At 42.0% G+C, this 18,807-nt stretch overlaps 1 protein-coding gene across 12 annotated transcripts in view; it reads left to right on the forward strand.

The window, feature by feature from the left end:
• The window catches only part of RYR3 (ryanodine receptor 3), a 1,134,733-nt gene that overhangs the window by 989,039 nt on the left and 126,887 nt on the right, over nt 1-18,807 (forward strand). For all 12 annotated transcript variants that reach the window (XM_068253938.1, XM_068253930.1, XM_068253931.1 and 9 more), the window contains 3 exons: nt 975-1,063; nt 4,492-4,620; nt 18,509-18,613. In XM_068253938.1, coding sequence (XP_068110039.1) covers nt 975-1,063; nt 4,492-4,620; nt 18,509-18,613 — 323 coding nt within the window. The remainder of the gene's footprint in view (nt 1-974; nt 1,064-4,491; nt 4,621-18,508; nt 18,614-18,807) is intronic.

Here is an 18,807-nt window from a genome sequence, read left to right on the forward strand (position 1 = left end):
GCAGCCAAATAGATCAGCATGGCTACTAGGCAACCGGTATTGCTTAAAAGGAAATACGTTTTGCAGCCTCCATATTCTTCTCACTTCAGTTGTCCTTTAAACAAAGAAATAGACCCTGAAAGCTACAGTATGTGGTTGCAACACCACCGAGCGGCGTCACAAGGCTCGCTGAAGGTAACAAATATTGCAGTTATTCTATGCATAGCAAAGACATAAAGGAGGGGGGCTGTGCATCACAAAATAAATTGTACATGCCACATATGAATGGTTAATTGCTCAGGCGTGCACCACTTCTGACAGGCTAAATGCACACCTTGCATCCAAACATATGCTACATTTATTAATACTATGGAGGATATTAGCTTCTATAATTGATTCCATGCAAAATATCAAGTACTGGACCCTTCCAACCACAATAAGGTTATCTCCCTGGGAAGGGACCCTAACCGCTACTTAAAATGGCCCAAAAACATATGTATGAATCTGGGAGCAGCTAGGCACGTGGCAGTTATTCTGCCACTTAATTTGTGGAGTCTACTTGCAGCTGTGTATAAATCGGACAGTGCGAAGCTTTCCATAATGCCTTATTACATTTTCACATGCAATGGTTTAATAAAGCAGAGGTATCCTGACATGTCAATGTGATCACTTCAAACATGCAGTCAGGTGCAGGAACGTTCCCGTTTAGTTCCTGTGCACCTGATCAGATGTTAGTAGTGATAACAATGACGCTTTAGGCTCTTCGCTGCCTTTCTCCTTTCGTAAATCACTCCCATTGTATTTTCTTTTGTCTCATTGTGCTTTTTGCATAATTAAACAAGAGAACAGTTTCTGGCATTCAGTCAATAAAAACAGAAGAGGAAGATTAATTTCTAGAGGCTTGCATAGCTAATAAGAGATACAAAACCCATCTGTTGCCAATGCTCCTTTTGTGATATAAGTGTAATAAATGTATTTCTTCTGTTGTTCTTTAGACTTCCAAAACTTCCTCAGAACCCAGATGGGTAACACAACCACTGTAAATATTATCATTAGCACTGTGGATTATCTTCTCCGTCTCCAGGTAATGCAAACATTTTTTATTCTGTGCTCTGGCTTTGCACATCACCAGCAGACTTACCTCCCTGCTCATGTTGCTTGACGTTCAGGGTAGAGGGTCTATATACAGCAAATGGATTCTTGCTTAATGGCCCAGGAAATACATAATCTTTAGGGTAACTGGTTAGATTCTTTTCATAAATATATATACTTTAAAGCAGTTTTTCAGTAGAAAACAATTTCCCTTACAAACTTCCTTCACCCTGTCACTAAAGTTTTAAAGCGGTTTTAAACTCTGACAAAACATTCAATAAAAATGTGCTTTCCTACTTTTTATAACTCATACAATTATCATATTTGCCTTTGTGCACAAGTATTATTATTCATTTAGAAATTATAAGATCCCAAAGTTCAGTGTATTTACTTTGAAAGCTGCTGGTGCATTTTATTCATAACTGTTGTATTTCCATTGTAAATACAGCCAGTAATGATTTCTGAGCAGTGCTTCAGTTCAGGACTCATTAGCAGAAGTTTCTGCACATTCAGAGAATGTTGACTTAATTGTATCAAGTAAAGAATGTAAACACAAGATAAGGTTATCACCAGTTCGGATGCGGCTTGCCATGCAGGAGAAAAAGTCAGTCCTGGGATTTAACCCTTTAAATGCTGTTTTACAAAAAAAAATTGTGTTAGTATGTTATATGCTGTAAATAATATTTTAGAGCAAAGAAGAAATGCTGGGTTTCATGCCACTTTAATACAGTAGAGTCTCAGTTATCCAGTGTCTATGAGGATTAGCTGATGCTGGATAAGTGTGCTTTCTGGTTGCTTTAGACTCAAGGATAAAAATAGGCCAAGCTAATATATTACTATACCCTACTCTATATATATACCTTGAACTATGTAATACATGTTAAAAACCAGTAATTGAAAGTATATTAACCTCAGGGGAGCCATGGGAACAAAAAACAAAAAACACATACATATTTACCTAAGGGTCTAAACTTTTTAAATATCAATGTAAAGATGAAATATTTCTATTTTTTTTAAATTATAAGATTGTAAATATGGATGGATGCAAAACGGAAAAAATGCACCTTTATTTCCAAATAAAATATTGTCGCCATACATTGTGATAGGGACATAATTTAAACGATGTAAGAACCGGGACAAATGGGCGAATACAATACGTGAGTTTTTATTATGGAGGCATGTATTATTTTAAAACTATAATGGCTGAAAACTGAGAAATAATCAATTTTTTCCATTTGTTTCTTATTCTTCCTGTCAAAATGCATTTACAGTAAAGTGGCTCTTAGCAAAATGTACCACCCAAAGAAAGCCTAATTGGTAGTGGAAAAAACAAGATATAGATCAGTACATTGTGATAAGTAGTGATAAAGTTATAGGCTAATGAATGGGAGGTGAACATTGCTCGGATGCATAAAGTGAAAATGACTGAAGGCTGAAGTGGTTAAATGACTGGTACAGTGTCACCAGAGCAGTGACCAGAAGAAATGGAGACATTTGCAACGGGCATCACTTCTCCACAAATGTATTACTAAACTTTATTTTTAAAGTGCTAACATATTATGCAGCACTCTACAGTAGATAGGCGAGACATTACAAAATTAACATTTTGGAGCAGAGGCCTCTGGCCCCTTAAAGGACAACTGTAACGATATGGGGGCTGCCATATGTATTTCTTTTTTAAACAATACCAATTACCTGGCTATTCTGCTGATTCTCTGCCTCTAAAGCTACGTCTACACGTAGCTAATGCGGCTCGATTGATAAGATTCGACAGGTCGGATCTCGCCACCGCCGATTCCCTGCTCGTTCCCCACAAGGGGACAATGGCAGGGAATCGAGCGGACGATAAGTGGCGCCGGCGGGGACGAGGGCGGATCGAATCCTGGCGAGCGGGTACTAGCGGGGATGCGGAAGAGGCGATCCAGCGGCTAATCGAGCCGCCGGATCGCTCCGTCTAGATGAGGCTTAATACTTTAGCCCTAGACCATGAGCAAGTACAGTATATGCAGATCAGGTGTTTCTGACAAGATAAGCTGCATGCTTGTTTCTGTTGTTATTCAAACACTACTGCAGCCAAATAGATCCACAGGGCTGCCAGACAACTGGTATTGTTTAAAATTAAATAAATATGGCAGCCTCCATATTATTTTCACTTTAGTTGTCCTTTAAGGAACAGATACCTTTTTCTTAAAAACAAATCTGTGATCACTGTGATTTCATTGATGGGTTTTTCGAAAGAAAACCTTACAGGATTGCTCCAAAGTCTAATTAAATAATTTTAATAAGATGAAATATCATCTAACCAGAAGTGTCAGTAAGCATTAATAGTAGCACAGAGAATTGAGTAATTATTATTATTATGGTAAGTAAAAAGATATTGCTAACCAGAGGCAAGAAAGAAATTCAACAGCAAGGGGTACTGACTCTAATGCTGGGAATACACGGGTCAATTCTGGCGCTCGATTCTGTGCCCGATTGTTTTGACCGCTCGATTCTTTTATCTTCCGCTTGTTTTTCTTATCTTTTTTCAATTCACTTCAATTAGAAATCGAGCGGCAAAACAATCGAACGGTGATCAGACATGTCCGAAATTATCTCTCGAGCCATCTTAATGGCTCAAAATCACAGTCAACTTTATGGACATTGGCCTCAATTCACTAAGCTTATCTCCTGTCTTTAATAACGTTTCTAGAGTTATCACCATGGTGATGAGGCATGTAATATTCAGGAAACATTTTACCTCAGGCAAACCTATAGTTAACTCTTCTGTCTTTAAGTTAACTCTTCAATCCTTAAAATAACTCCAGAGTTAAAGACAGGCTGTTTATTAACTGTGTGTGAACTACAGAGGAGGTAAATTAACTACAGCGGAGGTAACTTAAGGAATGAAGAGATAAAGTAACTCTCTCACTGTGTGGAGGTGAGTTTTCTCTTGCCTCATTATCTCCAGCATGATCTTAGTGAATTGAGGCCATTGTCTACATAAGAATGCCATTTTAAAAGTTAGGACTTTAAAGTATTGTTACGTCCATTACTGTTGCCAGCTGATTTCTTTATCTAATCTTACTTTTGCTTTGAGTGGTTGAGCATTGAAGCGTGAATCTAAACCAGTTTCAAGCACTGAAACTTATTACGTGCAGCTTGCAGAGAACAGAAAACAGAAATTGGATTACAAGTATTACCTCTGGGAACATATATTACTTTAAATGGAAGTGACTTGACTGGCAACAGCTACAGGTTTGGGTGACTGATGGTCTTCTGTACCTTCCAGTCATCTGTATCATTATAGAGGCTTTACATTATGTCTTTTTGGTAGACAGCTCAGATAGAGATACAATGAAGTGATATATTTAGGGTACAAAGCCAATAGCTCCATAGATGTGTTCATTCTAGTAAACAGCTTATGTGCTTCTTCTGCAGGAATCCATCAGCGACTTCTACTGGTATTACTCAGGGAAGGATGTGATTGATGAATCTGGACAGCACAACTTTTCCAAGTCCTTGGCTGTTACCAAACAAATATTTAATTCACTCACAGAATACATTCAGGTAAGAAGCATTTTTTATAAATTGTACATATTCTAGTCTCACTTGAGAGACCTAATAGGGAAAAATGTGTTACATTCATTGGCTTGCATAGAAGAGGTCCTGAGCTGACCTAAGAATATTAGTGCATGTTATGTATAGGCTGTATATTTATAAAAGCGAAAGGCAGCAGAGAGCCGGGTACTCGGTAACCAAAGACTTTTATTATGCTCTAGTGGATCAGTAGCACATCACAGGGCAAACAGCAGACAGAAGTGGGGGTACAGCTTGCGGCCTGACAGGCGTTTCGCAGATAAGTTCCGTTTCTTCAGAGGTGCATACGTGCTATCTTTGTGCTGCCTTTTGTTTGAGCCCGTTTCACCGAAAGCACAGGTAACGGGGCTTCAGTACTACAATACGGCTGCTTATCTGGTGCCAGCAACTTTCTCTAATTATTTGATATTTATAAAAGATAAACCTGGATTTGACAAATTCTGTGTCGGCTACATAAACTGCGACTATTTTGTTGTCTGTGATATTGTTGCCTTGGGCCTGGTACATACCACGCAATTTTCACTTCAGATCCTACTTCCTATTTGGAAAATGATTGGATCGGGCAGCAAAATATACAGCCTATTGATTGCCAGATCCCAAGTTAAAAATCGATCTCTGTTTTGGTCAGAAGCGGATCAGACATACTAGAAAATATCTATCAAAATACCGGCTATCGTTTCTGTGTGTATGTCGTCTTTGATTCAGTTTTGATTTCTATCCAATCGGAAAAATAGTCTGAAATCTGAACACATACAGGTATATGCTAGCTTTCTTCAATATCCTATCACTGTCAGGTCTAAGTATTGATCTAAATAGGACCTAAAGTGAAAATTACATGGTGAGTACACCTATAAGATCATGTATTCGGATCCTGCCACAGATCTGCATCCAGGACCTCATTGGTGCAAAGCTATATGCTAATTACTTAGCATTGTTGAATGTAGTTTGGAAGTACTTTCATGTTTATGCAGGTTCCTCCAGTGATTGTGAGTAGAATGTGATACAAATATCATACCAGCAAAAGCTACTACTGTGGGGTCCAGTGGAAGGGGAAAGTGGTAATGTATGCCAAATCTGCTCATTGGCCTCTTCATTACTTCCACACTGAAACCACTGGAAACTGGTAAGTAACCCTTTCAGTAGAGGATAGCTCTGGCCCCTTAAGGACCAGAGTTGGCTGTTCCCTATTCTGCCCTGTGATTACTGTGATTGGCTTACAGTGATCACAGGGTCAGGAGCCAATTAAATTGGCTCCTGACTGAAATGCAGAAGCTCTGTTGTCAATGAGACAGCAGAGCAAGCTGGTGTAGCTATGGAACAGCGGCAAGAACAGCATGAGTGCGCAGCAGCAAATAATTGGAATCTACCTCCTGCTAAAGCCGCACAGCCACCGGCAGGACATATATTTCAGCTACATTGGTCCGGAAAAGGTTAAACCTGGTGCCAGAATTCAGTGTGATGTGAAGGATACATACAGTGTGGGAACTGGAGCTGGCAAAATCAATAAGTACCTGTAGACACAACATTTGCATAGAAGCATTGGTGAATCTCACAGCCTTTCCTGTACCTTTTAAATCCATTTATTGAGTATACTGGAATTCCTGGCCAGGGCCGGGCAGAGGCGAGAAAGGCTCCAGCCTCAGAGGACAGTGTAGGAGGGGGCGCACAACTCACTCAGCTATCATTCCCCTGTTGTGTTTGAAGCAGAAAGCAATAAGAAAAAGGATACATGACAGTGACTGTAAGCCACATAACTAGATATTAAGGTGTTTGGGGGCCCTGGGATACCTCTTAGTCTAATAGCAATCAGTGTGTGACTGCTGGGGTGGGAGGGATGGGGGAGCGCACTTTGGTGTTTCAGCCTTTGGTGCTGGAGCACCTTGTCCTGGATCTGTTCCTGGCTCCCTCATCCCCCAATTACAAGAAGTGATGTTACCCAATGCAGCACCTATGTGAGGTAATAAGGCATCCACCTTTGTATTTTGGCGACACTCTTTATAACACAGTTTCTAATCAGTCATCTGACAGCAACAAGAGGTTTGGTTAGGTAAATCTAAGGCCTCTTTTACATGAACAACTGAAGGTGGGTGAATTCACCCCGTCAGCTGCTTCCATCCACTGGCCGGGTGCTTGCTAGCTGGTGAACAAGTGCCCCCCATGTAGTTGCATCCGAGACCTTTTTTTCCCATCAGATAATGTCGCTGTGTGTCAAGTGTGACACGCTGGTACCAAACCCTGCCATTGGGCTGCATGTAACCGCTCAACAACCAAGCTGGTCAGCCATCTGTGGAGAACGGGCCTTATCCTTTCCTTACGTCAGTGGAGATTTGCACATTCATCTCCTGGAGGGAGTAATAATCAGCAAAACATTCTTGTGACAGCCATTAAAAGCTAGGAGTCAGAAGGTAGTGTTGGAAGTATTGGCAAGGGGGCAGGAGTACAGACAAGTGACTTGGGAATGCAGGAGATTTCCTAAGGACATCAGCTGAGTTTGGTCCCCTCACAGCCACCTCTTGAGACTAAGCATTATGATTCTTCCATACTGTAGAACTCAGCATTTAGGCAAGTTCCCTACATTTTTTTTCTCCTAAACAATTTTGGAGTCATTCATTGGAGAGTAAAAAGAAATTGTAATAAATACTGAATCTTCCTTCATTTGAAAGATAAAACTAATAATAATAAAAAAAAAATCATGAATGAAAGTTATTTTTTTCTGGCAGCTGTTCTTGTGGGTTAAGACATCTGTTTTCTTTGTTATCAGCAGCCAGGAGACCTGGCACACACACCAGCCAATGTAGTTTTGGCTGTCAGAAAATGGCTTTCATGAAATTATGAAGCCAATCTTTCCTTGATGTGTGCAATCTGCACAGGAGCAGCAGCATGTCTGTGCTTTGCTATGAGCTAACCCTCTGCACATTGGTTTCAGTGCTGTCAATGATTACACGCCAATATGCAGTCTTTTATAAAATGCTTACTTCCCCCCCCCCCCCTTTTTTTTTTTGCTAAGTCATGCAGGAAAAAGAGAGTGTTTAGACAGAGATAGTTTTGGGAGTTTGTTTTTAATATGTGCCCACTTTTTATTCAGTGCTGCAAAGTTTGCAATTGCAAAAATAATACAGCTATTTTCTTTTCACCATCAAATACACTTAAAGGGATACTGTAGGGGGTCGGGGGAAAATGAGCTGAACTTACCCGGGGCTTCTAATGGTCCCCCGCAGACATCCTGTGTTGGCGCAGCCACTCACCGATGCTCCGGCCCCGCCTCCAGTTCACTTCTGGAATTTCTGACTTTAAAGTCAGAAAACCACTGCGCCTGCACACCCGTGTCCTCGCTCCCGCTAATGTCACCAGGAGTGTACTGCGCAGACACAGAACATACTGGGCCTGCGCTGTGCGCTCTTGATGACATCAGCGGGATCGAGGACACGGCAACGCAGGCGCAGTGGTTTTCAGACTTTAAAGTCTGAAATTCCAGAAGTGAACCGGAGGCGGGGCCAGAGCATCGGTGAGTGGCTGCGCCAACACAGGATGTCTGCGGGGGATCGTTAGAAGCCCCGGGTAAGTTCAACTCATTTTCCCCTGACCCCCCCTACAGTATCCCTTTAAGTCAATGTGCACAAGAAAACTTTCAAGATAGTTTGAAAAATTATTTATATTTTCTCATAAATTTTGAGCCTGGCAAAAATGTAACCTCTTGCCGTGCGTGACACCGATGGGCATGGCCGCGGCGGCAGCCCCAGGACCGCCTAACGCCGATTGGCGTAAACTCCTGGGGCTCTGTTTTGCAGTTCATGCGCAGGCTGCGCGCACATCTCCTGCTTGGGGGGAGGAGCTCCGCCCCGCCTTCAGTCTCCGAGCGGCTATTGCCGCTTGGGAGACTGTTAGACGGCGTGATCGCCGTCTATTTACATGTACAGCGCTGCGATCGGCAGCAGCGCTGCACTAGGGACACCCGTGTGACACGGCTGTCCCCCTGGGGGACAAGAGAGTGATCGGCTCTCATAGGCAGAAGCCTATGACAGCCGATCGCCATAAATGGCTGGCTGTGGGGAGGGAGGGAAGATTTTTAAAGAAACAGCTTTTTAAAAGAAAAAAAAAGTAACAATAATATTTATTTTAAAAAAAATAAACATGGGGGGAGCAATCAGACCCCACCAACAGAGAGCTCTGTTGGTGGGGAGAAAAGGAGGGGGGAATCACTTGTGTGCTGTGTTGTGCGGCCCTGCAGCTTAGCCTTAAAGCTGCAGTGACCTATTTTACTAAAAATGGCATGGTCACTAGGGGGGTTTAGCACTGCGGTCCTCAAGAGGTTAAATTGTGATGTGAAAATTGTAGCTCATCTCTAGTCTAAAGCCTAGTGCTACGTACACACATACGACAACGATCGTTCGTATCACACGACAAATGATGGTTTAATAAGACATAATTAAACGGTCATTTGAAAGAAGGTTTACACGGGAACAACGATAAGATCGTTTGAAAACGAACGATACGGAAATGACGTACAAATTTACATATTGTGAACGATCTCACCATTATTCAGAACGGAACACACGTTTAAATGAATGGCCTGTAGATTGAAGGAAGTAACGTAATTAAAACAAGCGTTCCATACTGTACACTACAAATTTGCATACTGTACCAACTTGTAAGTTTAATGTCATTTTTATTCAGCACTAACTAAACTTTAAATATCCTATCCTGTTACAATTACAATCATTGTTTAATGTGACACATTATATAACATAGGACACAATCATTGAACAAACGTTCCATCACGGCAAGTAAAGTCATATAGATTTGAAGCGATGTGCGCATGTCCAGCCTAGTACGAACGACCGTTTGCTAACGATGTACTATTTTTTCAAACGATCGTCGTTTAGAAAAATCCGCCACGGCCGAACTGTCGTTTACAACGATCTGGCTCGGGCGTCGTTGGAGTTAATTGTTGTTGTCTTCTTTTTTGTAACGATCGTCGTTTGAAATGATCGGGTAACGATCGTTTCAAACGACTATAGTCGCACGTGTGTACGCACCATAGGTTCTCAACGTGTGGTATGCGTACCCCAGGGGGTACTTCTGATGGTTCCAGGTGGTACTCGGGTTTGGTATACTTAACCAAGAATAACACATTTCTAGAGTCTTAAACATTATAAATCTTAAACACCACCAAATTAGTGTTTTAGCCAATTAAAAGCAAGAGTAAATGCTTAAATATAAATATTGTATATAAATAAGTAAATGCTTAACTATTGCATATTACTATGCTAGTTGGTACTTAGCGAGTACAGGGTCATAAGAGGGGACATTTTTTTATATGAAACTGAAAACACGTTTACATTAAAGAGAACTTGTATTGGTGAGTGATTATTCTTATTGATTTATAAAGTGCCAACATATTCTGTGGCGCTGTACAAAGTAAGAAACGAACATGGGGTACATAATACAGATAAATGGAATACACCAATATGCAAAATACATAATTGGTGACAAAATACAAAATCGATACAAAATACAGAATTGGTAATGACAGTGACAAAAGTAACATGATGAATAAAATATATAATGAATTCCAAGACACAAAAGGGGTGCACAAAAGGAGGCTGGCTGACATCTTTTTTATAGATCCATTCCATGGAGTGATTTTTGTAAAGAATAAAGGAAATACTGAACCCCCCCCATGAGGAGAAAGACTAGTTCACAAAACTTGTCAGATGTTTACTGTCGACTATAAGTGACAACAACATAGGAAAAAAGTAATTTATACTGCATTTTACTCTGGGAGAAATGTACTTTCTATAAGTATGTATACACATGTATTAAGAAAAAATAGTGGTCCTTTATTAATAATTATAATTAATAGTGTACTTTATGTAATGTACTTGAACTTGATGGGCGGATGTCTTTACTTTGAAACAAACTAACTATGTAACTATATACTGATAAGACTCACTTTTTCTCCCACAAAAGTGGGGGGAAAAGGTCACTGCGTCTTATAGTCCAAATGCATAGAATTCTTCACTTGTGAACATCTGCCAATACAAACTTCTAACCCACCGCAATGTCAAGGACTCCCTGTACTGTTCCCAGAGGAGGACACAGGGGGATAAAAGGGGCCTAGAGGAGGACACAAGGGGACAAAAAGGAGGCATAGTGGAGAAAAAAAGGGGGACACAAGAGGTACAATGGTCCGTGAGGTAGAAAGGGGGCATACTCCAAAGATGCCCCTTCATTATGGATGCACCAGGTTAGTACCGTCTTTCCCCTAAAATAAAACCTACCCCGAAAATAAGGCCTCCCTTATATTTCAAGCATGCTTGAAATATAAGACCTACTCCGAAAATAAGGCCTAGCTGGGTGTATGGGGAGGTGTGTGGGCTCTTACCGCACCTCCCTTGTGGCTGCGTTTCCCTCCGTTCCAAGTAATTTCTCCTGTGGTGGCGGCGGCGACATGGTATTCAAGCTATGAGGGCGCCCTTTGACCCTCACGCTGCACGCAGTACGCTTTGCCGACTCTGCGCTGCCGCTCCCCTCATGTAATAATCAATGTGCGCCTGGGACGCATCAGCCAGGCGCACGATTATGATAGGAAGGCAGCGCCAGCGCAAAGCTTCCTACATGCAGCGTGAGGGTCAAAGGGTGCCCTCTTAGCTTGAATACCATGTCGCCGCCGCCACCACCGGAGAAATGGCTTGGAACAGAGGGGGACGCAGCCACAAGGGAGGTGCGGTAAGAGCCTCCCCATACACAAAGCGTCTAGCCCCTCCCCCCCGAAAATAAGCCCTAGCACATATTTCCTCCCCAAAAGGAATATAAGACAGTGTCTTATATTCGGGGAAAGACGGTATATATTTTTTCCCCTGGTTTTCGTCCTCTAAACTTAGGTGCATCTTATGGTCAGGAGCGTCTTATAGTCCGAAAAAATACGGTACCTGCCTTAGTTAAAGGTGTATTTTAGGAAATAAAGTAATACATACTGCATAGGTTTACATATTTAAAACCAATTCCTAATTAATTATTAATGAATATAGGACTGTTTTAATATTTTTTCTTGAAAGGAATGTATGCATATTAACTTATTTACTTTATATGCACAGCTACATTAACCACTTGAGGACCGCAGTGTTAAACCCCCCGTAAAGACCAGGCCATTTTTCTGTAAATGGGCCACTGCATCTTTAAGGCCTTGCTGCAGGGCCGCACAACTCAGCACACAAATGATTCCCCCTCCCCCTTTCTCCCCACCAACAGAGCTTTCTGTTGGTGGGGTCTGATCTCTCCCCCAGTGTTTATTTTTTTGAGGGGCAAATATTTATGTACTTTATTTTTAAATATTTTTTTTCTACTCCCCCTCACTCCCTCCGTCAGCCAATCAGTGCGATTGGCTGTCATAGGCTTCCCTGGCCGATCGCTCTCCTGTCTCCCAGGGACACAGCTGTGTCACACGGCTGTCCCCAGTACAGCGCTGCCGCAGATCACAGCGCTGTACAGCAATAAAAGACGGCGGTCTAACAGTCTCCCAGCGGGGATGCCCACAAACCACGCCCCAAGGACCTTACGGCAATTGGCATTAGGCGGTCCTGGGGCTGCCGCTGCGTCCACGCCCATCGGCGTGACACGATCGGCAAGTGGTTAAAATGATAAAGCAAACTATTAATATAAACAGATAAGTAGGAAAAATCACATGTGAAGAAAACACTCAGTGCTTGGAGACATTCCTTTACAGAAAACTTTAAGTGAAGGGTATACGGAAGGTGCCATTGTTAAATTCCCTTAAAAACACTGCTACTCTCAGGCTATTAATACGGTTCCTTGCCGAAATTTCAACAAAGTGAAAACAATGTTTCCAATCAATAAATGTAACTGCAAAATGTGTGATTCTATTATACAGTGCAAGTATAAACTTACACGTCACGTCATGTTTTTTAAAATACTTATTTGCATTACTTTGTTAAACCAACGGTAAATAAGCCTACTTTAAATTCTGGCAGGTGCTTTTGACATCAAGGCAACAGGAAATAGGTTTCAGATGGGGATGTGCATTTTTCTGCTTGAGTTGCAAGCCAATGCTTATTTCTACAAGCATGGTGCAGATCTTCATAATTATGAACCAAAATTGCTCATATGGTCAGAGCTTGAAATCCAGATGACATCTCCATCAAATATGCATGAAAAAAATCATTGTCATGCATGAATGAGGAGACCGTGTGATATAGCATATTGCTGGCAAGACCTTGTAGCACACAAGATGTCCTTACAGATTGGAACCATTGCTGACACTTTATGAATGATCCTCATTTACTCATAGCTGTGTTATGGTAGTTTCTGCTGAAATGAAGAACAGTATTATCAAAGCCTCCGAAATGTCTAATGAAAGCTAAGCCAACGATCCTCTTCCTGTATGCTGATGTACCTTTTTTAGCCCTCTCATTCCATATGTAACCCTGGATTTCATTGTGCAGCAGAAACTCCACTTTCATGTGCATTTTTCCCTCTGCTATGAGCCAATGTTGTCTTAAAAGGAATTTAGTTTGGCTTGAAAGCATGGCAGACACGCTAATTCTTCCCCTCTCCACTAAAGATGTTTTACTTTTGTCTGTCACAGTTAGAAAGATTTCTGTTAATGTCATGTTCTGCTGCATTAGTTGCGTAACCAACTGTAGAATCTCACATATTCAAAGTCAAAGGAAAATATTGCTGCACAATGTTACTGTTTAGTTTAGAGGCCAGTGTGTTAAACGTACAGTTATGTAAATGGAAATATATTCTTTCCAACAATGTTTTACCTTTCAGCCTTGGTTGTTTGTCATGTCACTTAATTGTATTTTTCTTTCAAAGCATCTGATCAGTATCAGGCATGCTTAAATATTTGGTTTCTACTCTGGCTTGGGTACTGCTTTACATCCTTGGCGGTAATCCCGAGCTAGGGTCGGGGCGGAAAACCGCAGCTAAGAGCGGTAATCCCGACCTCTGCTCAGGGTAGCCGCTGGAGGCTGTATGCAGAGCAATGCGCGCAGCGGGAGCATTTCTACATACCTCCTGGGGATCCCGACGTCGGCTGGCATTCTTCTTCCTCTCCTCCGGTTCTCTGCTTCCTGCTGGTGAGATCGCTGGCTGTCGTCATGATGACAGCCGGAAATTTCACTTTTAGAGGTGCAGTGCCACCCTGAGGTTGGAGGCCTAACTGCAGCGCTGGAGCCAGGGAGGTGAGTGATTGAAAAACTTCTGCAGATCTCACTGGCAGCATGATTTTTTCCAAGTTTTAGGGTCTGAAAGGGTGAAAAAAAATTGCACCGCTTTTAGACCCTAAAATCCGGAAAGATTCATAACACCAAGTAGGTTAAAGATATTCTGGCATTGGTGGTAAAACTAACTTTTAAAACTGAACACATTCCACCACTAGATTTCTGTTGCTGAGAGAGCACTCAGTCTGTTCACCATTTCCTTGCAGTCTGAACAACATGCTAAACAAACAGCAGAAGTACACCTACAGCTTACAGAGTCTTCTATAAACCCCATTCAGGCCCAGTGCACACCAAAAACCTCTAGCAGATCTGCAAAACGCTAGAGGTTTTTGAAGCAGAGTTTCAGAGCGATTCTAGGCATGTTTACAGAGGTTTTCTAAACATGCCTAGCGTTTTTCAGAGCAGTTTTCCACTTTCCTATAATTTGAATTGAGGCAGAAACGCATCTGCAAACCGCAAAAATGCTGCAGGAGCCATGTTTGCAGTTTCCTAAAAACCTCAAACCGCTGGTGTGCACCATCCCATAGAGATACATTAGCCAAGCGTTTTCACAAGCGGCAGCAGTTTTGAAAACGCTACCAAAACACTTGGTGTGCACCAACCCTTAATGCAATTGTTCCAGGTCACAAACGCCTGGTTTATCAATAAAGGTAACATTTGGGTGCACTGGTTACTAAGGTATAAAATGTTTGAAAGCCTCATACACATCCTAGACTGTTACACGTGTCCCCTGTGGGCTGCTAAGATCACTTAATGATCTGGCATGGTGGATCTTTACAGCAGCAATCAGCGACTAAGTCCATTGTTCCCCTCCTTACCTGCCCATGGAACCTTCTCCTTCATTCCCAGCACTATCATCCCTACTCCCATTTTCCTAGACACAGAATGCTTTACTTATCCGTTGCTTAAAGGGGAACTTTAGCCTAAACAAACATACTGTCATTAAGTTACATTAGTTATGTTAATTAGAATAGATAGGTAATATAATCTCCATGTGGTTCATGGAGGCTGCCATCTTTGTCAAGGGGGCAGCCATCTTTTTGGTTAAAAGGAGGTGACAGGGAGCATGAGACACAGTTCCAACTGTCCTGTGTCCTGATCACCCCTCCCAGCTGCACACGCTAGGCTTCAAATGTCAAATTCAAGATGTAATAAAAAAGATGTGCGCCAAAATAGCAGAACGAGAACAACATCAGAAATCCCATCATGCTTTGCACAGCATCAGGAAAAATGCCCGGGCAGTTTTCTTCTGTGCAGCTAAAAATGAGACTTGTATAAGAAAAACAAAGTTCTGATGCTGTGAAACTGTTAAAGAAACACCAGTCCTTTTCAGTGCTGCTGAGTCGATTTTTAGTCTGGAGGTTCACTTTAACAAGGCATCTGCACAATATTGAGACCCTGCAGTGTCGCCTGCAGGATCTCGTTCAATCCTGGTGGTTGATGCAAATAGTTTGTAAGTTGAACATTTGTACACATCTTTAGATCTGTGTCTAAACATGAACATTATCAAAAAAATTTCTTCCACAAGTTCAAGACAAGACCATTGCTATTAGAACATTTTATGAGCATGTGTTATCAGGTCAGATAGCAGATTAGTCAGCTGCCAAGCCTTAAAGAGGAACTCCAGTGAAAATAATGTAATAACAAAAGTGCTTCATTTTTACAATAATTATGTATAAATGATTTAGTCAGTGTTTGCCCATTGTAAAATCTTTTAAATCCCTGATTTACATTCTGACATTTATTACATGGTGACATTTTTACTGTTGGCAGGTGATGTAGCTGATGCATGTTTTTTTGGCAGTTGTAAACAGCTGTAAACAGCTATTTCCCACAATGCAGTAAGGTTCACAGACAGGAAACTGCCAGGAGCACATACTCAGAGTTTCTTGTGGGAGGGTTTCACCACAATATCAGTCATACAGCACCCCCTGATGGTCTGTTTGTTACATAGTTACATAGTTATTTTGGTTGAAAAAAGACATACGTCCATCGAGTTATACCAGAGAACAAAATACAACACCAGCCTGCTCCCTCACATATCCCTGTTGATCCAGAGGAAGGCGAAAAAACTCTTACAAGGCATGGTCCAATTAGCCCCAAAAGGGAAAAAAATTCCTTCCCGACTTCAGATGGCAATCAGATAAAATCCCTGGATCAACATCATTAGGCATTACCTAGTAATTGTAGCAATGGATGTCTTTCAACGCAAGGAAAGCATCTAAGCCCCCTTTAAATGCAGGTATAGAGTTTGCCATAATGACTTCCTGTGGCAATGCATTCCACATCTTAATCACTCTTACTGTAAAGAACCCTTTCCTAAATAAATGGCTAAAACGTTTTTCCTCCATGCGCAGATCATGTCCTCTAGTCCTTTGAGAAGGCCTAGGGACAAAAAGCTCATCCGCCAAGCTATTATATTGCCCTCTGATGTATTTATACATGTTAATTAGATCCCCTCTAAGGCGTCTTTTCTCTAGACTAAATAAACCCAGTTTATCTAACCTTTCTTGGTAAGCGAGACCTTCCATCCCACGTATCAATTTTGTTGCTCGTCTCTGCACCTGCTCTAAAACTGCAACATCTTTTTTGTAATGTGGTGCCCAGAACTGAATTCCATATTCCAGATGTGGCCTTACTAGAGAGTTAAACAGGGGCAATATTATGCTAGCATCTCGAGTTTTTATTTCCCTTTTAATGCATCCCAAAATGTTGTTAGCTTTAGCTGCAGCGGCTTGACATTGAGTACGATTATTTAACTTGTTGTCGATGAGTACGCCTAAGTCCTTCTCCAAGTTTGATGTCCCCAACTGTATCCCATTTATTTTGTATGGTGCTAACCATTGGTACGACCAAAATGCATGACTTTACATTTTTCAACATTGAATTTCATCTGCCATGTATGTGCCCATATAGCCATCCTATCCAGATCCTGTTGCAGTATGTCACTATCTTCCTGAGAGTTGATGATTCTGCACAATTTTGTATCATCTGCAAAAATAGCAACATTGCTCACTACTGCATCTACTAGGTCATTAATAAATAAATTAAAGAGCACTGGACCCAGAACAGACCCCTGTGGGACCCCACTGCTAACAGTCTCCCATTTTGAGTATGATCCATTGACCACAACTCTTTGTTTTCTGTCCATTAGCCAGTTCCCTATCCATGCACACAGACTCTTCCCCAGTCCTTGCATCCTCAACTTTTGCACCAGACTTTTGTGAAAAGATTTCTCATGTAAAAGGGGGTATCAGCTACTGATTGGGATAAAGTTCAATTCTTGGTCGGAGTTTCTCTTTAAAGAGGAACTGTAACGACAAAACGGCCCCTGGGGGGTACTCACCTCGGGTGGGGGAAGCCTCCGGATCCTAATGAGGCTTCCCACGCCGTCCTCCATCCGTCAGGGGTCTCGCTGCAGCCCTCCGTGCAGCGGTGACGTAATATTTACCTTCCTGGCTCCTGCGCAGGCGCTCTGACGGCTGTCGGCGCCGAAGTAGGTGGAAATACCCGATCGCCGTCGGGTCTGCTCTACTGCGCAGGCGCAAGTTTCCGGCGCCTGCGCAGTAGAGCGGACCCGACGGAGATCAGGTATTTCCGTCTATTTCCGTGCCAAAAGACGCCACAGCGCCCCCGCTGGAGCCAGCAAAGGTAAATATTGAACTGACAGTCGGCACAGTCGCCGGCTGTTCGGAGGGCTGCAGCGAGCCCCCCGTGGGACAGAGGACGGCGTGGGAAGCCTCATTAGGATCCGGAGGCTTCCCCCACCCGAGGTGAGTACCCCCCAGGGGATCTTTTTAATGTTACAGAGTCTCTTTAAGCCTTGTCCATATGCTAGATGCTTATTGGTCCAGGCAGCCATTAGGGGCTACTTTAGCGGAGAATCTTGCCTTTGTACAGCGGCCCCCGATGTGTCAGGGATATAATTGGACTGCTGCGTTATCTCGTCTGGGTGGCAGCTTAATCTATTGTTCTCCCTCATTGCCTCTCCGACTCCATGTCACTCTGTGAAATGCTGCATGTCATCTCTCTGTCCTCCTTCATAGCATCAGAATGCGTTGTTAACAGGCCAGCAATGCACCTGCGCTGATCTTCTACTGTCGGCAACAGTAATTGTGTGTGTGTGTGTGCACTTTTTATAGTTTACATAATCCAAGGCTTTTAACTGAGAAAGTAGTAAATTAAAGAGACAACAAATCACTGTGCCACTTCTGTCCCAATTTGTGTTGAAAAATGCATCTCGGACATGACAGTTTTAGAGCGCCATATAAAATAAATGGCATCTAGCTGGGAACATCAGACTTGAAGAAGGACTTTAGAATACTGGTTTATAACAAGTTAAACAACCATATTCAATGCCAAGCAGCAGCAGCTAAAGCAAATCAAATTCAGTGCTGCATAAAACGGGAAATAAAAACAATGAAAGTGAAAGTGCAAGTAAAGTGGGTAGAAGGTCAAATGTCACATGCTGCAAGCTTGGGTCTAAAAGAGAATTTTTATAACATTATTAGCAGATTTATTATAACGTTTTAGCAGATAACATGAGATTTCATGCACTGTTCTGTATACAGACCATCCTAATATTTACAGTCTCCTCTTTCTCTTGTTTTCAGGGCCCATGCATAGGGAACCAGCAGAGTCTGGCACACAGCAGGCTGTGGGATGCTGTGGTTGGATTTCTCCATGTCTTTGCAAACATGCAGATGAAGCTTTCACAGGTAATGTTGTTTATACTACATACATAGGCTAAAACATGTCATTTTTAGCATGCTGTTATGTGCCTCAGCATTAATAACCATCATTTCGTGCATGCTTCATATTCAAGTAGCCCCATCTTTATTAATAGTCAAGTCACATATAGAGGAATTTCAAGTGACATCTCTTCTCATGTTTTCTGTATAATGCAGGAGAC

Source organism: Hyperolius riggenbachi, chromosome 9 (genome assembly GCF_040937935.1).
Source record: "Hyperolius riggenbachi isolate aHypRig1 chromosome 9, aHypRig1.pri, whole genome shotgun sequence".
In the NCBI taxonomy this organism is placed as follows: domain Eukaryota; kingdom Metazoa; phylum Chordata; class Amphibia; order Anura; family Hyperoliidae; genus Hyperolius; species Hyperolius riggenbachi.